General features: G+C 44.6%; 1 protein-coding gene across 3 annotated transcripts in view; it reads left to right on the top strand.

Annotated features, from left to right (window-relative positions):
- The window catches only part of npnta (nephronectin a), a 46330-nt gene that overhangs the window by 1337 nt on the left and 22144 nt on the right, over positions 1–22849 (top strand). Inside the window, exons 2-4 of one of the 3 annotated variants that reach the window (XM_079729589.1) lie at positions 6456–6556; positions 12410–12460; positions 16183–16275. In XM_079729589.1, the coding sequence (XP_079585715.1) occupies positions 6456–6556; positions 12410–12460; positions 16183–16275 (245 nt within the window). Of the gene's footprint in view, positions 1–6455; positions 6557–6591; positions 10330–12409; positions 12461–16182; positions 16276–22849 lie in introns of those variants that run through there. The other 2 variants (XM_079729591.1, XM_079729590.1) reach the window with 2 other exon arrangements.

The following is a 22849-nucleotide window of genomic DNA, read 5'->3' as shown; positions in this document are numbered from 1 at the left end:
GCGCCCCCCCCCCCCCCCCCCCCCCCCCCCCCCATACACACACATACACAAACACAAACACACACACACACACACACACACACACACACACACTGAAATTGTCTGGACTGAGGGAGCCTAAAATTAAATAAAAACAGCACATAGCCTCAGCACTTAACGTCAATGTCAGAACTGATTAAATATGATCACCTCGAAATGAGCCATGGTTAAGTTATCTTCCTTTAAAAAGTTACACATACACACACCCAATGATTGTTCATGTAGGCCTTATGTTTTACACAATTTGCTACATCTATTCCAAATTCGTCTGAATCTCCAATCTAGGTCATTTTGAAGGAGCTTAGATACACTGGGAAACTTTTGGCCTATAGAAATGACGCTACGTTTCTTTTTTTTCTTTTCTTTAGGAGCTGACATTTTCAGTTCGGGTTAAACCGAGCGGAGAGCAGGGTAAACGTTGACACACAAGTCCAGAGCTGTCGTAGACTATCGCATTCTCTTTCTGGATTGGCTACATCCTTTTTTGAAACCAAAATGTAGAGCCTTTTTTCAAGAGATATATATTATAGGCATATAGAATAATGTATAATGATGATCAAATAGAATCCTCTGTCACATTCAACAAATGCTGTGTTACTTTGTCAAAGGCAGCTAACTTAATCAAGGCTGACTTTGAGCTATTCATCTTCAATCAGTTCTGACATTGACGTTAAATTCTGAGCCAATGCTGTCTTTTGAATTTAATTGTGGCTTCCTCTGTGCAAACACATTGTCATAATGTGATATTTAAAAGGCTTAACTAAGTGGGGTGTGAATGTGTGTGTGTGTTTGTGTGTGTGTGTGTGTGTGTGTGTGTGTGTGTGTCTGTATGCCTGTATGTAGGTGTGTTAGTAAGTGTACCTGACATTAGTGAGTGTATGTCTCTGTGTGAGTGTATGTTTCTGTTTGTGAGTGTATGTTTTGTGTATGTTTATGAGAGTGAGTGTCTGTATGAGTATGTGTGTCTAAACGAGTTTGCGTGTGTGTGTATGTGTGTATGTTTGTGTGTGTGTGCAGCATCTTGACCGTACGTAACAGGCGTGGGATCTGATGAGATGTTCTGTCTGCTGCAACGTTAGTTCAAGGCGTGTTTCCTGCTTCTCCTCTGATGGGGCCGTGTGTCAATTTGGTTGTTCATACAAACCTTTGACTAAACTCTTAACACTCGCCTCCCATGCCTTGATCTCAGTCGGTGCATAAATGGTTCAAAAGAAAGAAAAAAAGAGTCTAAGCTAAAGAAAGCAGAGAGAGAAAAGTAATTTTCTGTCCCTGTGAGTAACTACTCACAGGGACAGCTTTTAGACCTCAGGGACTTCAGCAAACAAAGACATCTCTCTCTCTTTGTATCTCTATCTCTCTTTTTCGCTTATCTCTCTTCTTCTCTATTGCCTCTCTGTCTCTCTCTCTCTTTGTCTCTTTCTCTCTCTCTCTCTCTCTCTCTCTCTCTCTCTCTCTCTCTCTCTCTCAGCTTATTCTTTCAACTGCTGTGTATTGGACAAAGTTTGTGCTCAAAACAGTATTGATGTCTTGGATTGTTGTGGGTTTTAAGCTTATGCTGTTTTCAAGGCATGCTTTCAAAAGGCCAAGCTTTTGCACATCCACATCACTAGACCATCGTGTTGAGTTATGTAGAGGAGGGAAAAATGATAACAATGGAATGCTAAACCTAGCAAGGATTCACCTGTCCACTCCCCTTGGGTTCCCTGCGTGAAAGCAGACCAGACAGACAGACAAAAACACAGCCAGGTAGACAGCTTGAAGGACACACACACAGACAGACATACAGATTAGGCAAGACAGACAGACAGCCGCACAGAGACAAGACAGCCAGACAGACAGAGAGGTATGTGGGCAGATTCTCAGACAGCAGGGCAGGTGTACAGACCAATAGAGCTGTCATCGCTCAGTAAAAGCTGGACTCTCTCTGAGCCTGTGATTATATCCTTGTTGAAAAGAGCCCAGTCTTCTTTTTGTGAGGCAGCATTGACCGGGGCACTTCTGTATCCATTAGCCAAACAATAGCAGCCGGCGAAGACCCCCCCCCCCCCCCGCTACTATGTCTGTATCAGGCCCACTCCCTCTCTCTCTCTCTGTCTCACTCTCTCTCTCACTCTCTCTCTCTCACTCTCTCTCTATCAAGACTGGTGGGGGTATGGGGTTGAGGGGGAGCTGTTGGATAGGGTGCTATTCAGAGAAGGTGGCACGCAGCGAGCGCGACGAAGGGTAATCATCTTCCGCTCGAGTCCCTGCGAGGCTTTAGCCGTCATTTTGGATCCCCCTCCCACCCCCCACCCCCCACACCCCACCCCCTGCTCTTCCTGGCGGTCATCGTGCAGATTAGACGCTCTCAGATATTCTAATATGACATCGCTCACTGTGGAGAAATGTCACCGAGCATCCGGGGGTGTGTGTGTGTGTGTGTGTGTGTGTGTGTGTGTGTGTGTGGGTGTGGGTGTGTGTGGGTGTGTATACTTCTCCCATCTATTATTAGATGGAGAATTAGGTTGAAAACCTGTTGTGTCATGTGACTTCAGAGCTCAGGCAGGGCTTTGAATCCACAGCGCAGGCCACAGAGTGACTGACGGACACATGTTGGTGCGACCAGGAGTCAAAGAGTGAACCTGGAAGATAGAGCTGCCTATTAGCTTTGTGTTTGTGACGGATGCCAACAGTGTGAATGAACATGTAGAACTGCGAATACTGCTAGCCTATTTGGCCGCAAACAAATCTGTTCAGAACTCAAAGTAAGGTACCGAAAAAAGTATTGAATTGATACTGGAACCGAATGCCGGGTTCATAGCAAGTTCAGACAATACCCGGCACTTGTCACAATGCATAACAGCCAAGGACCAAGTGAAGTGACTGGATATTTGAAACTAGAATGAGCAAGACTGGGGAATACGCGGAGGACACGAATGTCAAATAAACATCGCTTCTCTTATATTCTCCCTTTTTGTGTGTGTGTGTGTGTGTGTGTATGTGTGAGTGCATGTGTTGTTGTAGTAATACAGGTTTGTGCCTGTGGTAATATATGTGTGTGTGTGTGTGTGTGTGTGTGTGTGTGTGTGTGTGTGTGTGTGTGTGTGTGTGTGTGAGTGAGTGTATGTGGCCGTGTGTGGTTGTGGTTCTGTGTGTGTGTGTGTGTGTGTGTGTGTGTGTGTGTGTGTGTGTGTGTGCATGTGCGTGTATGCTTGTGCGTGTGTGTGTGTGCGTGCATGTGTGAGAGAACGTCTGATATTTACTTTGGATTTCCACCCAGACTACATCTCCCATAAATCCTCCGGAGGTCTGTTAGTCTGCGTCCTCCATGACCTGCTATAAGTATATGCACTTTCTCTTCCTTCATGCAGAAAGAAGTTTGATCTTGGTCAACTGTCCTCATGGATAACCCATTTGCAAGTGCTACCATCATCATCATCGCTTCTGTCTGTCTGTATGTATAACCTGTGAACGGCGAGTGATGGCTTCGTTAAATTACTATTGACATGATTGATCTCCCAGGGTCGTCTCCTCCATTTAATTATGGCTGTAAATCAGCTGCTTCATAATGTTTATTATTGGAGTGGAATTTCTGCCCCGGGCTTTGTGATCTGTGTGGTTTTATGACGACATGGATGCTGTAGGAGGGCTGTGTTTGTGAGCCACACATTCATAGACATCTGGTTGAAGGTCTTCCTTAACAGGAACCACCTCTCCTCTCCTCTCCTCTCCTCTCCTCTCCTCTCCTCTCCTTGCCTCTCCTCTCCTCTCACCTCCTCTACTCTCCTCTCCTCTCACCTCCTCTACTCTCCTCTCCTCTCACCTCCTCTGCACCCTCCTCCTATCTATTTAACTTATCTTACCCCAGTCTCCTCTCCTCTCTCTTCTCCTCAGCTTTTTCCTCTAGACTATTCTCCTCTATTATCATTGGTTCTCCTCTTTTATCTTTCATCTCCCTTCTCCCCCTCTCTCCACTCCTCATCACCTCTGTCCCTCATATCCCCTTCCTACTGTCTCTCCTCTACTCTCTTCCTGCTCTCTCTCCCTTCTCACCCCTTTTCCCCCCCTCCTCTCCTCCCTTATGTTCTCTCTGCAAAGCTCCCCTTCCTCCTCTCAAACCTTTATTGCTCTACTCTCCCCTTCTCTGCTCTCTTATCACCCTTTGTCCCCTCTTACCCTTTAACTCCTTCTCCCCTCTCATCTCCTTTCCTCTCCCCATCCCCATCTCCCGCTTTTCTCTTCTCCTCTCTTTTCTATTCCACAGCTCTCCTTCACATCCTCTCATCTACTCAATCCTCCTTACTCCTCACCTCTCCTCCCCTTTTTCTTCACTCCTCTAGCCTCTCTTCTCTCTCCTCTTCCCCATCCTCTCTCTTCCTTTTTCTGCTGAACACGCTTATGTGTGTGTGTATGTGTGTGTGTGTGTGTGTGTGTGTGTGTATGTGTGTGTGTTTGTGTGTGTGTGTGTGTGTGCTTTTGTCGGCCTTGCTGCTGCCGTGCTTCCCGCCTGCCAGGCAGCAGACAAACATTTCCCCTGAATCTGCCACTCTCGCTTAGCGTCCTCCATCACAGTTTTTCTTCTCTCTTTGCCCCATCGAGGTGATTGGCAGCGGGTCAAGCATTAGCATTTGCTCATCTTGGCAGAGAGCCGCTAACAGGCAGGCATGGCGATGTCGGGTGTGCGCTGAATACTGAGCGGAAGCCCCTCATCTTCATCGCGGCGCCGCAGATCAGTGGTCTGTTGTCTCAAGGGGTTTCCACACACTTTGGTTCCCCCCTCTTTTGTGCACAAGGGAGAATCCTCCGGCCGCGGTGTCACTCAGGAAGTGGCTCCCTTATCCGTGCAGGGGCTTAAATTTAGACTGATGATGACTCCTGTGGCCATCACCAAATATATAAACATGGTACACACTTATAGCCTGCACTTTATAGCCAAAGTGGTTGGTTGTAGATCATTTTGGTTGTGTGCGTTGTTAAATGAATTTCAGATGCCTGAATAAAACACAGAACACATTCCTGCCTCACAGCCGTTGATTCCCCTAACCGCCAAATTTCACTGAGTTAAGACGAGCTCTTGAACTCTGCAGTCTGGCGCTACGGAAATGCTCTGCTCTGCTTCGCTCTCTCTCTCTCTCTCTCTCTCTCTCTCTCTCTCTCTCTTTCTCTCTCTCTCTGTCTCTCTGTCGTTCTCTCTCTCCCTCTCTCCCTCTCTCCATGCCAAGATGTTGTGCGGTGAGACTGCGTTGTGTGGACTCAGCCAGCCAGCCCATCATTGCTCTCAGCTCTTAAGATATTTCCTTCCTCCGTAGGGCACAATGGTGTCAGAAAATCACTTTGATTCTCTTTCTGTGTGTTTACGTTTCATACAAAGTATTGCAACAATCATTTGAAACTATGAAAACAATGATTAGTTTTATCGGCACTGGGAATATTACCGGTAGCCTTTCATTCTTGCACTTACTCTCTGTATATTTACCTTTCAGGCCTGCACTCTGGATGCATTTTATGCTACTTTTCACTTTTATGCCGGCTGCTCTTTCGGGTTATGGTACTTATATTGAAATGTACTGTCTGTGAACTCTCAGTCTAAATGAATAGATTTTATTTTGTACATTTTACAAGAGATGGACCTCATACCACTTAATCTCACCCTGTGAAGGGTGAGAGTGCCTCCGTCTTTTTGTGGGTCTCTATCGAGAACAGCAGAAATGCGGCTTGCATAAACCTCAAGTGTCCGTTTTGCACACGAGTGCAACTTGTAGTAAAAGGAAGCCAGGCGCACTTTCAACACCCTCTCCGGTTGACCATCAGAAACATTGATCTGACACATTGATTTCCGTCTGCGTTTTGAGGTAAACTTTAGCACAGTATTGATGTTGTAATCCTAAAACAGCCCAAGCTTTTACTGGAAGGGGCACTGCAAAGTCGGTTTTATGATTTCTTAAAAGGGAATAAGGATTTAATTTAAAAGTCATTGGTTTCTATTTGTAGGCTTCTGTGGATCCAAGAGATCAACTCCTACTCTACTCAACTTAAATGTTATATATAAATATTAACTGTATCGCATTTAAAAAAAAAACATAAATGCATACAATGAACTCAATTAAAACTAAAAAGAAATGAATAAATATGAATGAACAAAGAGAGATAAAAAAGCAAACCCTCAACTCAATAATAATATAGCATAAAAAACATTCATGCTAAAATGTGGTTCTGGTTCGGTCTCAGTAAAAAGAACTGAAATTCTGGCCTGCTGATGATATAGCAACCGCCATCATGAGAAGAATCCATTCCAGCCTATTATAACATTTAGTGCGTTGTGGGGGACTGTGATCTAACTAACAGTGTGTGTGCGTGTGTGTGTGTGTGTGTGTGTGTGTGTGTGTGTGTGTGTGTGTGTGTGTGTGTGTGTGTGTGTGTGTGTGTGTCTCTTACAGGTGGCCGCGGCAGATGGCCCCCTCCAACGGCTTGTGTCGCTACGGGGCCCGGTTGGACTGCTGCTGGGGCTGGACGCGCCGCTCCTGGGGCCACTGCCAACGTGAGTCACACTGCGGTCCGGCCATGGACTTTTATTGGTGGGGGGGTACTTCCTGGGGTCACCTGGGGTCCGGCCTTAGGCTTTTATTTGTGGGGGATACTTCCTGGGGTCACCTGGGTTCCCCACTTTGTGTCACAGAGCAGGGGTTGGGGGGGATTGGTCCTGAGTGGTTAGGGTGTTTGACGCCCCGGCGTAAAGTTGTGAGTTTGAACCCCCTGAATTTCTGCATGTTTTCTTATCTGTGTGCATCACTGAGAAAGATGCCTAGCCTCTACCTGCTCATTTATGACCACCATTTCTGTCCTGTAAGTCACTTTGTGTGCTAGGTAACTATGGTTATGAATAGCATTACTAGGAAGCGGTAGCCTATGTCACCTGCTGTGTTTATGTTTTGTTTCGTCCCAACGTTTACCTGATGACCGAGCGAGGCATGAAGGAGAGAGAGAGTCATGTGGACGGAACGCTCAACGCAGCGTTTTGTTGGTTAGTCGTCGTGGTAACAAAGCCTCTCTTGTACAGGCTGGCAACCGGCCAAAGTGCCTGCAACCCGAAACCCTCGAAAATGAACAACACGCCCGAATAATGAAATCAGTAATATGTACAATTGAGCTCCCTTGGAAGGTACACGGCGGATTTGAGTCTTTGTCTTGCCCATGTTATTGTCTTAACCATGTTAGCAGACTGAGCACGTGTCGTTTCTTAGACATCTTGCCAAAACAAGGAACCTAGGAACTTGGATTCATCCTCGGCTTCTCCCTGGATATTTTTCCGCCTCAAATTGATGTGTACGTCCTCGAAAGTATCTCTCTCCAACGTGGCAGACTCACCCGGGGGCGCTGGGAGAGGACTGCCGTGTGGAGATAGTTGCCAGGGTTACTGGCTTGGGTCATAGTAGATGCTAGACGTTAGGGTTAACCCTTGAACATACCTGTCGACTTCAAAGGTTTCACAGGAAAGCATTCAAACAAGAGCGGACAGGTTGGACGTTGGAGTTTTGTTTAAGATTGTAATTGTTCCAGATAAGGGATTGCGGATTGCACCACATTATTTATTTTCACTTTTTTTGTTGAGGATGAGGGGGTGCTGGTTGAATCTGATGAGGAGATTAGTGCCACCATCAGGGTTCGAGTTACGATTCCATCTCTGTGGGGGTCTCAAAAAAAAACAAAACTGTAGATGCTCAAGTAAATATTTAAGGGATAATGGATCGAATGCCAGTCTTTATCGGGAAATAAGCCCCGAAAGGGCCCGACAGCCCCCCCACCCCCGTACCCCAACCAATAACTTCACACGGTGTGTATTCTTTACGTTTACCATTTGTAGTGTTGATCAGTGCTGTTCCACAGCATTGAGAAGAGCCGTGTAATAAAGGCTATTATTACACGGCTCTTCTCAGACTTCAGACTTCGGGCGGTCATTACTTTTTTGACAATTGACCGTTGCTAACCATACAATGACCGCTGTCAAGGAAAGTGGACTTTTTGCCTCTGATTCATGTATTTCGAATCCAATGACGGATTGGGATCAAAAAGCGACCCTGGCATTTGTACACACAAGCGGCCCACGGGACGCACACATGCCTGCGTGCGCAACTCGAGGATACAACTTTTCACGCACGGAAAAAAAGCACGCTTTTGATAGCCCCAGTGATGGTGAACTTAAACTTAAATGCGTAAAACAACTGCACCATAACATGGACATATCAATGCACAACCCCAATGCATAAAAAAAGTCAATAGATCATCAGAGCCAGCCGCTCCATAATAAATACATGTCTTACTGTCATGTAGTTAAAAAAGTACAAAGGAGCTTGCTCCTCTCCGCAACCCTGTCATCCGAATCCAAGTTCATAAGGACCTCTTTCTGTCGCCATCACTGATGGCGCCAGAGTGTAGCTTCCAACTTCCAACTTCCAACAACCCCAAACACGCAGACGTGGTCTAGCCTACTCGATTCAGTCTTGAAATTCCCAGAAGTCATTGCTTCATTTAAACTTTTGCAAACAAATAATCAAATCAAGAAAATACAGGTAGATTTGTTTCATTTAAAACCATGCAATTTTTTAACATCCGAGTAAGAACTTCGGCTACAAAACAATGTAGACCGATGTAAAAGTTGAGGGTAATCATGACTGTGATATAGAGACCCGTATCTCTGGTCTGAATACTTATATTTTCTTTCTGCTTGGCCGGTCGGCTCAAACGGCCCACGAGAGCCCGTGCCCCTGTTCGAGTCCTGTTCGCCCTGTCGGGGATTATTTTCCCAATAATGACCGGCGTTCTATACATTATACCTTACTTAACGTCAATATTACTCTGTATGTGGAAGGGAAAATAGCTTTATTTGTATGTAAAGTATTATGCTGCTGTATTTTCAGAGACCACACAGATATTTGAGTTTGCTGCTTTCATGGAAGCCAGACCTCTCTATGGGAGCTTAGCCCCCACTGGCTCCCACTTAACTCTAACCCTGGATACCATCCTGATAGATTCAAAAGATAGTTGTGATGTGCACTTCACTTGCATAGATAACATTTCATTTGTACAGAGCTTGGCTTATCAAAGGACCTCCTACTGAAACCCTCCACACTTTACAAGAAAAAATACATAGTTATGGTTGCATTCCTCCTTTCGTTTATCCACTCAATAAAGTGTTTTTATGGGTTTTATGTGTAATTATGTATATCATTCGGCTAAAAAAATAAACATCCTAATGATCAGAATGGGCAGCATGACCCTGTGTGCATAATGAAGCTCAATGTGATGGGGATAAGGGTGGGGGCTGTAAACAGAGGGTCCATTACACTGCATGTCCGTTCCATATGTCAAAGCTTTTATTTATGTCCTCTAATCCAACATAACATTTGTGTCTTGTTCTGTTACCAAAGCAACAACTTGTTGATCTTAAGTTTGAATTGCTTATTTTTAACTTAATCACGTCATGTTATGATTTATTTATAAAAAATGATTTACTAACTGCATTCTTTTTTATTTTCAGGTACATGTCTCATATACTGCTGCTGTGGTTTATATAAGGAAGTCGATATAGAAATGGCGGATTTATAAATGAAATATCACAGTCGGAGTATTTGCCACATTTAAACATCAACATTGGTTTGCTCTCTCTCTGTAAATGTTCAGTTCGAGTTTAAGATTCAGACATAGAACCTGGAGACACGTTAAACGTTATGTCAACAGCTTCCTGAGCCAAAGCTACTGTTCACACCTTGCAATCACAATTTCAAACATAGAAGCGAAGGCTCACTAGCATTTCCCCTTTGTGTATAGAGTGTTATAGTAGCTGTTGAAGGATGTATAACATAGTCTCAGCCCAGACGTCAATACAGCTCTGTAGCCAGCATCCTCAGCACAGCAATATTAAAGCAACACCTAGGGAACGCCAGTTCCCCAGGCTCTATACACTCAACCTGCAAAATGTATTATGCTATTATCTTAAATAATGTTTTTGGCGATTCGCTAGTCATTACCGTGCGCTCACACCAAAATTGAAAAAACCAAATTGTTTGAAATTTGTTGCTTGAATATTGCTTGATGCTGAATCACTCACGTAAGAAGAGTTTGCGGTAAGTAAAGTGACTAGAATATGGCTTCGCTTTTTGCGTGAACGCACTTTTAGGTACAGCAACGTATTGTTGACACTGAAGTTTCTATTGCAGGAGAGAGCAGATATCTTATAACCAGTACAACTGACGTAGGGCCTGAAGTGCTGTAAATGAATCCATGAATGTGGTCGACTACAAACAGCAGCAGTGTGTGAGCATCTGTGTTATCATGATTGTATCTCTGGAGTCCCACATATTCTGTTTTTTTAAGCGACACAACAAGCTATTTCAGAACTCCTCCCTCACACCACCACCACCATCACTACCACCTGCTTCCCACAAAGTCCTATCTGTTGCTATTGATGAAATCACTGCTTATTCTCCCTCAATGCATTCCAATGAGGAGTGAGAGGAGGGAGGAGAGGGGATGTGTGTGTGTGTGTGTGTGGGGGGGGGCTACATCCGCTGCTCATATCCGTACAGCCGTGCTCTTTAAACTACAATCAGTCCTCCATCAAATCAGCCTGCCTCTGATTTCAGAGGAGAGGGAGAGAGAGAGAGATCAGAAAGGGGGATTAGGATATATAGTGTGTGTCTTTGTGTGTGTGTGTGTGAGTGTACACCCGTGTGTTTATTTGTCTGCATGTGTATGTGTGCATGCATGTATGTGTTTGTGGTGATCTGTCTGTGTGTGAGTGCTTGCATGTGCAATCACGTGCAGCAGTGTCACAGTCCTCAGGTTGTTGTCTTCATGGTGCCAGAGGAGAGCAGGGCAGAGCTGCAGGGTTGTTGCCTCCGCAGATACAGTTCACCGACTGGTTCATCAGACAACCATTTGACAAGGAACACGGCGAGGGATTGGCCTCTTTGTTGAAATAATTGAGGAGAGAAAGACGAGAGAGAGGGGACACACATTGCACGGAGAAACTTGTTTATGTGATCCATTTCATTTAATATTTCATGTAACTTATATTTAACGTTTTATACTGCCCATAGCGGGATTTATTAAATGAAACATGAAACCAAGTTAAATGTGATGAACTTTAAAATGAAATGCTAAAATATTCCATCAATATAAAGTTTATCTTTAATAAACCATATCTACACATGGTTTCTCTACAAATTGATGATACAGACACTGCGGATAAGCCACCAGTCAAACTCAATATGATATCCATTGCATATATTCAACCTAGAATAAAAAAGATAAAATGAAACATTCAGAGTGACAGGAATACGGAGAACCAGCCAAGTGGAGACGCGGCATTCGTCTCTCTGTCCTTCACAGGTGAATTATCTCGTCTCTAAAGGGATTTGTGTTCTGCCGGGCTTCGGATGTGATGAATGGACTAGTGTGGTTTCATCCCTCTGAGAGAGGTGCAGGTCAGACTAGGCCGACGCAGACGCTTATAGAATCTGGTTATCGGATCCTATGAGTGAGCGATGATTGACTGTAAGGCGATCTGTAGTTTAACAAAACCTCATTTTAACTGGATGGTCTCTGTGGCTTGGTGGACCATTGATCCGTGACCACGGTCCCTTCATCGTCTCTTCAACTATTAGTGCTCATTAGGGCGGTGAACCGAACAAGTAGGCTTGAGTTTGTCCAAAGGTGTGTTTTCTTGCAGTGGTTTTGTCTTCTTTTTTTTAACATGCATTTATAGAATAATGCTAATATATAATACTTATGCTTCGGTTGAGCACTTGTGAATAACAGATGCTCCATTATTAATCTATTACAAAGCCACGTTTCACACTACAGCAGTATGTTAAAGAACATTTATACTAATGTATAATTAAGATCAACTATCTAACTAACATAGTCACATTGCCATGCCTTATTAGGTGATAATAATTTGTTTAAAAAGCATTCCACTGTGTCAATATCAAGGACATACACTAATAAAACCCTTACTTTAATTATATTTCAAAAGGCTACGACAAACACACACTTCAATACAAAATAAATTTCAGTTAGCATTCTGGTGGCATTCACATAATCGGTAATTTCGATCATGCTGCATTGTTGGACCAATTCAATTTAGATACAAAATCAAGTCTTTTTAAATCTTTATTAACAATCCTTTATTCAACATGACACAAAACCCAAGTAGTTTTTGCATGAATGTGAATATGTGTGACTCCAGACCTTCCTATTTGTTTTCCATAATTTATGTGTGTTTTATTTCCCTAACATCATGTACATTTGTTTTTGCTCCTGACAAAAATAACTAAAACGAAAAACAAGCCTGCAACGCTCCCTTGTCTTTGTTTGGCTGTTTGTTTTGCAGCGCTCTTCGCCCTAACACACAGGGTAGCCGGAATACGATGCCAACCTCAAGGTTAGCCCCCATATGTGTTTTTCTGGAAAATAATCTCGCTGCTAGACACTCGTCCTGGGGCCACATCTTCCGAAATCCTGCGCGCTCTCACTTTCTCTCGCTTACTTATTTATAGATTCAAACCACTTCCCCCTCAACACATTAATACCTCACTCTCCCCAGCCGCACCCCACCCTCCGCCCCCTTCGGCTGTGGCCATCTCTTTCTCTCCCCGGCTTCAGATCTCTGCTAATGACCTGCTTTCTTCTGCAGCTGCTGTTCCTCACTGAGAACTCATATCTCTCGATTAATTATTTCAAAATTCCTTCAGGGTGACACGGCTAACAGTTTATTGCCTCGCGTCGTCGCCTCGATGAGGAGCCACTAAGCGAAACCCTTTTAACTGACTTTAAAAAAAAAAAGAAAATGTGTGAGCGAAAACTTTTCTCTTAACTGCTCAGCATAAAATAACTAAAAGCATGGCGTGGTATAAGCAGGCTAATTAACACATTAAAGCCACAACTCTTATCACAGTGGCTTTTCCCCGCTCGTCGTAATACAAAGGAAACCCAACAAGGCATTAAAGCAGCTGAAGTTTATTTTCGTATGTATAATCGAAATGCGTATCTCTGGAACTCAGTTGCGCTTTCGGTCCCAGTATGTGGAAATATCCTGACCCAGCAGTGTCACCATTCCGTCCCGGGTGCTTTTGTGTCCGGCGGAATGCCTGATGTAAACTTTGTGTAACACCATGTGTCATCGGCAGGCACGTCCGCCCGGTATTCCTGGAACGACGCGCTGCTGCTGCTACGTACGGGCTATGTATGGATGCCCTCCGCTAGCATGTGCCTGTTTTAGCCCCCAATGCTGTTTGATGTGTTAATAAACACCACGGGCCAGCCCTTTCCCTGATCTCTGTTACTTGGGGTTACTGCTCGTTTAAAAATACCCTGCGCGCCATTGGGTAAAGCTGCTCACAGTCGAGACCTGTGTTTCCAATACCGGTGCTGCATTACAACGGAGAACCACACATGCCACTTTTTGAACCGTTTTCAATCACAGGGGTGCAATTGCTGGTTTCAGGTTCTCCATTGTTAATACGGCGGCTTATGGCCTCGGCAGAGGGGAAGAAGGCTTTCTTCTATAAGATGATGGCGTCTAATAATAACAGATCAAGTCTTGTATAGCCTCCTCCATTTTGTTTATCTTTCAGACCTTTTGTCCTTCATACTGGAGGGAGAGATGACATTGTTGAATTTTCAAGGGTGTTGTGGAGACTTCAAGTAAATACACATGGAATAACTATCTTAGCCGAAGATTGAATAGAACGGGCAATGCTGTCAAACCACTTAAATGATAACGCCAGTCAGATCAAACCATTCTAACCACCCTCCTGGCTTTCCTAAAACATCCACTGCCATTATAATTTGTCAGAATTACTTCACTGTGGCAATTTCTGCCTAAAAGGGTTTTGCGTGTAGTCGCTTGCACAACCAACATAAAAAGCAGCAGAACCTTGGTCTTCGTGATAACACCTTATGTTTGTACTTATGGCCAACGTACGGCAATTCACAGCCTTTATGTCCACTAACCGTCATAAAGTTAGTATTGACACAAAGCACGTTACAAAATACATTTGATGCAAGATTGCGCTCACGCTTTATGCTCTTGAGAAGAATGGGTAGGCCTACAGCCAAGTTGATTTTACATATAAAGTTGGCAGCGGGTGTTTTAGTGACGCCAGGAGAGACGGTGGTTTTTTCACCCAGTATCCGGTATTGTCCTTGAATCCAAAGCGGTGACCAACGTTTAAACTCATTTCGGCGTATCACCTGCCTCTTCATTACGGCATATTTTATGTACTTCTGATTTAAAATCTAAGAGAATCCTTCAAGAATTATGGAACCTTGCGAGGTGTTGACTCGAGGCTGTGTGTGACAACATCGTAAAGCCCGTAGCTTTGCTTTCCCAAATGCGACTTGATCCGTGTAATGATTTAGATACACAACAAAAGATACGCACCGCAATTTAGAAAACACAGCAAAAGCTGGCTCATGTGGGATTAGGACTCTCATCTCATGGTTCCCCTTTCTCTCCCTCTGCTATCCTGGTTTCATCTGTTTCTTCCTTTTTTTCTAAAACACACACACACACACACACACACACACACACAAGCACATACACATGCACACACACATGCACTCAGAAACACACACACATGAACACACACACACACATGAACACACACTCACACATGCATTCAGACTCACACACACACATGCTCACACCAACACCACACACATGTGGGCATGAAGACAGCCACACATAAAAGACAGCCACACACACAATTTGTTGCTATCTCAAAAACACACACACATTCACACACACACAAACTCACACACACACACACACACACACATACATGCACTCACACTCACATATGTACTCACACAGACACATGCTCACACCAACACAACAAACATGTGGGCGTGCAGACAGCCACACATAAGAGACAGCCACACACACAATCTGTTGCTATCTCAAAAACACACATCATCAGCACTCGGAATGGACACACACATTCGCAAAATCAAACACATGCAAACACACTGACAATCTGTACTTCTCTCTCAAAAACACACACACGCAACCTCACTCTCACACACATGCCCACACCAACATCACACACATGTGCGCTTGCACTGTCACCCACACACGCACATACTCACACATACACACTCACATTCTGGGCTTCTCTCTCCAAAACAAACTCACACACACACATATATACAACTGTACAAAATCTCAATGCCACCCGATGCACGCATCCCTTTAGTTTTTTGGTGTGGGGTGCCATTCACCGCTGGGGTAATTACGCCCTGTGATTGGCTCGTATTATGACAGAGCTAATGAAGCCCTAAATGAAAATTAGCAGCACTTGGCTGGGGTGGCGTGCAGTGGACATGCTTTACTGCAAGCCGAGGCAGGAGCAGTCAGATAAGCAGGGGAGAGAGCGGCTCGCTCACTAAGGCGCCGCACAAAGACACACACACACGCACACACACACACACGCACCGTACACACACACACACGGAGGCCGTGCATACTTACATGCCAACGTGGCCCGAAGTTCCCTGTATACACACTCCTCCTTCCTGGGTGTGAAAGTAACCGTAGTCTCCGGTGACCAGACCATGTAACGGCCTCCTCCTCAGTCTCGCCGAACACAGTGTGCACAGATTCCTGTGGGCAAGACACTGTGTTGATACCGTTAGGAATAGCTCATCTTCTAGCAGCAAACCCACATTTTTAGTCCTGCAGGCAGTTATAGACGTATACAGCTCATGTTGCATCTAAAAGCCGTGAGAGTAAGGGTTATTCTTTGGAGTTTTATGGAGCGTTCAGGTGCTTGCTAACATCGAGGTGTTAAGAGGATGTAGAGGTTTCTATATTTGGTTCATGTGGAGAGATAAAAATAACATTCACAGACGCACATGCGCACACACATTCGCACACACCTTCACAAAACACACATACACAAATATCTACACACGCACACATGTCTTATTACATAGATGGTTAGCAGACACATAACACACTGCTTCCCTCCTTGAAGCGTGCCAAAATAAAAAGGTGCATGGATAGAATGTTTTTCATGCTCAATTGCTCCAAGGACTCTTCCAGGGCGCAGTGCATTGATCTCCAACTCCATCCCCCCCCCCCCCCCCCGCTCCTTCTTACAGCCCTGTGCCAGCCCGGATGTAAACACGGAGACTGTGTCGGACCTAACAAGTGCAAGTGCCACGCGGGCTTCACCGGGAAGACCTGCAACCAAGGTAGGTTCTGATCCACACCTCCTGGCTCCCCGAGTTCATCTGAGCAGTAGTCTCACAGATCAGACTTCAGTTTGATATATGAAGTTTGACGGCAGACATGCTAAAATGTTCTTTGCCGTCTTATATGTATTTTCCAAACATGTTGCTTGAGGCGGGGGAAGTGAGTAAGTGCATAATTGGCAAACACAAACTCTGCCAACAGCCAAAAAAAATGTGTGATAGGTTTTTTGGTCAACACTGCAGAGACACACTTTTGCAATCTTCATCCACTCGCGAATGTGATTTCTTCGGTATATATATATAAAATATCTCCGCACAAAGCAGGAAACATGAGAAGACTCCACCCCCTCTGTGCCCCCCCCCCCCCAATTACAAATTACCTGGGCAGTCAATCACGGAAGCCTAACCTTTTATAAACATTTTGGCATTAATAACTATTGTTTTTTGTGTTTGTGTTGTCTTGCTCTTTACAAGGTGATTTTTTTTTTTTTGTTGATGGGATATTGTAAGACTAAGAAAGAGACGACACGCACACCAATAACAATCTGTTTCAAAGTGTAGGGTTCACACTATATAGGCTATATTTCTCTCGAGGGGATGTTTTCAACAATAAAAACAGCACATTGACCACATTCAGATCTTTGTTGACACATTTTATTGGGGATAATATCCCCCCTGGATACAGTGGGAGCATGAGCATGACTGTGCCTTATGTTCCTTCGCTGCACTTAAATAGGCATAAACGAGTAGCAGATAAATGCAGTTTTCCTATGCTGTATTTAAATAAAGCAGGGCAGCAAGGTGTAGCCAGGTGATGAATTTCTGCCTTTAAGGATGGATAAAGCTTTGCACAGGCCCTCGCCCCCCTTTCACGACATCTCCACCCTTCTGTCTCACCAGCTTACCCGGGTAAACACCGCTGCCCCGAGCCATCGTACAATACTGCTGTCATCTTTTTTTATTTATTTCAGTTGTCGTCATTTTGTTTCGCCGTCCCTCCTCCCTTGGCCGAGGGAGCGCTCACGTATTAATCCTGCTGATCATTCCCAGCGCATAAGGGGATCTGCTTCAGAGGCTGGTTGGGTTCCCAGCAGATGTGCTCAGGAGACACAGGAAGGTTTAATCACAGGGGAGAGAGGGAGGAAGAGAGAGAGAGAGAGGGCGGTGGAGGGAGAGAGAGAGGAGCTGAATCAGCTCAAATGGAAACGGCTGAAGGGGACAAGTCCTCTCCTGTGGAGATAACATCGCAATCACTGACCTCAGATACCTCCGCGCAACACAGCCTGACTTATTGGAGCTCCCTGATTGTGTGTGTGTGTGTGTGTGTGTGTGTGTGTGTGTGTGTGTGTGTGTGTGTGTGTGGGCCCACGAAGGGGAGTGTGTTGTGTTGCATATTGGGTATTGCGTGTAGGCCTTTTATATGCCCCTTGGCTTGTAGGTGTGTGTTTGTGTGTGTGTGTGTGTGTGTGTGTGTGTGTGTGTGTGTGTGTGTGTGTGTGTGTGTGTGTTTGCCTGAAAACCATAGGAAATGTGGAGGGTTTTGTCAAGACAAAGTAATTTGACGTGCATCCAAGTGTCTTGGAAAATTGTTGTGGGATTTGAGCCCTAACATGGGGAGTAGGATAACGTGTTATTAAAAATGGCAAGACAAGAAAGGGGGGAGTTGAAAGAAATCCTTTCCAGAATGTTCCCTCTGCCTCACCGGTCGTTGCCGGGCGATAGGTGGCTCCTGTCTGCCAGACAGCCAGCCAGACAGCCAGACGGCCAGACAGCCAGACTGACAGACAACCAGACTTTGTCTTTGCCTGGAACAAAAGGGAATGAGAAACGGATCTGTGCCCTGCATAAAGTCCACAATGGCCATCCGCTCCTATCTAAGACACCGGACACCGCGATGCTGAAAGCGTTTCAATGCTTAGATACGTTTGGATATGTCTGTTGAGAACCCATTTTTTTAAACCAAATGGTTTTAGGGTTTTTAGTCAGATATTAGTGTTTTGGTGTGCGCTGTGTGTGACATAATTCTTCCATTTGTGGACAATTTAGTTTTAACTCTTCATGAGACATGACGTTTCTACCTCCCGCTTTTCTGCCCTTGTTTCTTCCTCCATTGGCTGACTGCTCCTAAAGTATATTCTAAGATATATTAAATATATCATAAATAAATCAAGCAATAAAAATGCTGATTCAGTGTTTAAGGAGAAGCGGCAACACGCAAGAAAACATTTATTTTAACTTTTGCTGATGACATAGATTTACGAAAGTATATATTTACAAATATTCATTGCAGATGCATGCTTAAACAAATGGGTTGGCACTCACACACTGACAGCCCCCCCACACACACACACACCGCACACACACCACACGCACGCACACACACACACACACACACACACACACACACACACACACACACGCGCACACACACACACACACACACACACACACACACACACCCAGACACACACACATACTGCGAAAGACTCCTGGCAGGCTTAGCTAGGCATTCCTCTGGCTCTCAATAGGGCCTGTGGACAGATGAATGACCCTAAAGGCACTCCAATTAACAGGAGTGCTTATCACCTGGGAAACCACTGTGTCACTTAGCAGCACAAACCAACGAACAAGAGATGATGTTACAAAACTCACAACCATCTTCGTTTCAGGTTCCACACTCCAGGTTTCCAACATTATAGATTCAAAGAAATGATGGTTTAATCACATATTTCATCTCGTGTGGGACGCACGTATTGGGGTATTTTCATGTCCATTGTAGACTTCAAATGTTCACTTGAAGCGTCACACAAACACACACAAAAACACAGCCCACTACATGCAGGCTGCGTTTGCTTTGCTTGATTAGAAGCAAAATGATTTTATTCCATGCTTGGGTCGTGCTACAAATATGATAGATTCCAAAAAATGTAATCTTAAACAGCAATATAAGGTTATGAAATTTGACGGCAGACATGCTAAAATGTTCTTTGCCTTCTTATATGTATTTTCCAAACATGTTGCTTGAGGCTCTCTCAAGGCTATTTATTTATTTGTATATTTACGTATTTCATTTATTGGGCAACCGCTTTCTCACATATTTTACTTGGGGAGCAACACAGGAATAGGAATCTATACTGGAACGTGTTGATCTTTTCAATGAAAAATGATCGAACAGAATATACTAGGGGGGACAAAATCACAAAGTATTTATGTTAGGTCAGGGTTGGTAGGGTGGGAGTGGGAGTGCACCTCCTGCTCACCGTCAAAGTAGATTCAAAGGTTCTCTAGGAGGTATTGCATCAACCAATCTCTTCTGCTTGATACCCAATCATTCCTCTAGCTTTTTCAATTTGTTGTATTGTATGTTTTGTTAAAAAGCTACATATGGGAGACAAGCTGACTAATGTAAGGTAAAAGCTATTATTATTATTATTATTTCATGTTCAAAATGAATGTAGGCAAATATAAATAATTTTCAACCATCATCACATTTCTTTTTACAAATATAAGCTTCTCGATAGACCTGCACAATTTCACCAGCTAAGACAGGAGGTTCTAGGTTAAATTCCCCAATGTTTGCACCCTAGCTGGAGGCAACCTCGAGCAAGAGGCTTAACCCTTTCCTGCCCATTAATATCACCTACATCCCCTGCAAGTCACTGTGGATAAAAGCATCCAGAGCTAAATAACTAAATAGTGATATAAAACAGTAACAAAGCAAAGCGCTGATACATGTTCCCGATGCTCAGGAGCTATTCCTCAGCGAGTCTCGTCATCATGCAGGACGTTATCCCAACGGATAATTCTCTCACTAAAAAAATCCATCTGGAGCGTCCGTTTATTTAACAATGCCTGAAAAAACATTGAACAACAGCGATGCGTTCATGTACCGCTGGTTCACCATAACGCCGTGTTTATACCATGAGGGGGGATCTAATTGCCTCGTCACTTGGCTTACGGGAAGACAATGTTAAACAGCTCCAGAGTGAGGTGGTCATTAGCATTAACAGCGCTTTAAAGGAGACAGCTATTCTAAAACTTCACTTCTCCCCGGCTTCGCCAAAAGAACCGACTAATAACGTTCATCTTCAGAGCTTCCTAAATATTTTTCTGCTCTGCCGTCACAGAGAGTACAGTGTGCGCCTCGGAACGGCATATATTCTTCTTGACCTTTTCTCACTGTGTTTTTTCTTCCGCAAGACCACCCTAGTCGTTCCTTATTAAAAGCTGTGGTGAGGCTCTTTTTCTTCCATTACCACGGTTTAAAATTAGATCTGCAGTCTGTGCATAAGTGTCCTACTTGATATTTGTTTTTCCTGAAACGGATCTATCCTTGCCTCATCTGTTTTTTTTTGGCCTGCTGGATGTCATTTGAAAGCAATACAAACCAGATGGGACCAACTCAAATCATGGTGTGGATGTCTGTATATAATTACCAACCATTACCGCCTTGTAGCCAAAGTGTTGTGTTTTTGCTTTATTAGGCTAATTTAACCAATAGAATTACATGATTTAATGGTGAGCATAGGGACGGTGAATGTGCTGTGAACTTTACTTTGTGAAGCTACTCAACAAAAAGTGTGAACTCAGATATGAACCTATGAACCTCGCGTGAGCTCTGTATGCATAGATAAGCTATGAGTTGTTTACAGTATCTTCCAATATGTATTGATCTTTTGATGGAATTTTTGACCCTTTACGCGTTTACACAAGCAAAGCACGAGACAAACACATACAATAAAATGTATCTTACCAAAGATCATTTGTTCCTAGACTCATATCATAATTTTCTTGGTGTCCCTTGTAACTGAGTTCAGGCTGAAAGGAATCTAGCAGAATTGCCAACCATCCCCACCTCTCCCACTATCAACACCTCCACCACCATCCCCTACTCCCCCGCTATCACCACCTCCACCACGTACCAGACCGCCACTGGTGTGGCTGTTAAGCACACACCACCTGTCTGCCGTTGACCTATGACCTCTACACCGACACAGACAAATTGGAAGAGAATAATGCGGGATGAGTTCTGAAATCTGTGGCGTTATTGTGTTGAGCTCCTTCTGGCTTCTTCCTCAGTGGCAGAGCAGGAGGGCTAATGGAGGAGAACAGGTGAAAAGATTCCGGCTATGTTCTGTCTCTTCCGACCACATGTCTGAGTCCCACCGGCGTAATCCTCTTGCTGCAGTATGTTCTTCCCTGCTCTTCAGGAATGTGGGGAGAGGTGTTCTAATCCAGCCGTTGGTGCCTTTCACTCCAATAACACTCTCAATAACACTCTCTCTCTCTCTCTATTTCTCTCTCTCTCTCTCTGTCTCGCTCTCGCTCTCTCTCTCTTTCACTTTCATTTTGCTTTCATTTTCCTGTCTCTCTCTCTCTCTCTCTCTCTCTCTCTCTCTCTCTCTCTCTCTCTCTCTCTCTCTCTCTCTCTCTCTACATCTCTCATTATTTCCAATTTCCTTCTCTCTCCACACTATCCACCATTTCTCCTTCTGTCTCTTTTAAACCATCCCCTTCCTTCTCCCTCCTCCCTCGTTCTCCTTCGTCCAAGCAGAGGAGCCGGGCTATTTCGCCCCACCACTGTGGGATATCCATCTCCCTGTCTCTCTCCCCGTGGACCGCCCGCCCGCAAGGGTGGCAATAGAGGGTGAGAGATTGACATTGTCAAACGGCAGGCAGCTTAGCCCTGTCTTTGCCCTTCTTGCCCTGGCACCCCTCTCTCTCTCTCTCTCTCTCTCTCTCTCTCTCTCTCTCTCTCTCTCTCTCTCTCTCTCTCTCTCTCTCTCTCACACTCTCTCTCTGCTGACGGCTGGGCAACCAAACGCATGGTCCTGCAGACGCACTCACCACATAAAACCAGTACGGAGCAATGAGGCTTATCTATCAGCCCTATCTTCCCACGATGCCTTATGTTGCCATGGATAAATATACAGTTATACGGATAAAGTATACAGTATATTTATTTTATCATGGCAGTGCAGACTTGTAGGTATAAATATCTCTGCAGGAGGTGAATGTGAATGCAAAGCATGGCGAACCTGGCCACGCTCACAGTGTGCGTGTCCCCATCACTGTACATCTTTCTCCTCTGTTCCCTCGCTCTCTCTTTCTTGGTGTCTCTCTCCCATTTCCTTTCTCCCCTTTATTTATGCTCTTCTTCCGCTCCCAGCCCGAACGGTTGACAAATGGCCTTTTTTTTTTGTCCTGTCGGCATGAAGGAGCCACGATGAGTTCTCTGCTCATAACTCTGGCGAGCTGGACTTGTTGTAATGCTTCTTGTATCCGTGTTCTCTCTCCCCTATCGTTTCTCAGATGTCGAGCGCTCCAAGGAAGAACTGGGAGAAAAAAATGTTGATTTGAATTTTTGTTTTTCTTTCTCTCCACTTTTTCCACCGGCAAAGAACAATGACCACCATTATGGCCACCGTTATCTCCCGCAGGGTTCACACATCGCTGGGGATGAACACCCACCCACCCTCTTACCTCCCCTCCACACACACACACACACGCCAAACAAACACACACACCATCACACACACCATCCCACACACATGCACCTTCACATAAACACATC

This window comes from Pollachius pollachius (assembly GCF_949987615.1).
Source record: "Pollachius pollachius genome assembly, chromosome: 2".
Lineage (NCBI taxonomy): Eukaryota > Metazoa > Chordata > Actinopteri > Gadiformes > Gadidae > Pollachius > Pollachius pollachius.
Note: the sequence above shows the minus strand (reverse complement) of the source record. Positions and strands in the feature narration are given on the sequence as shown.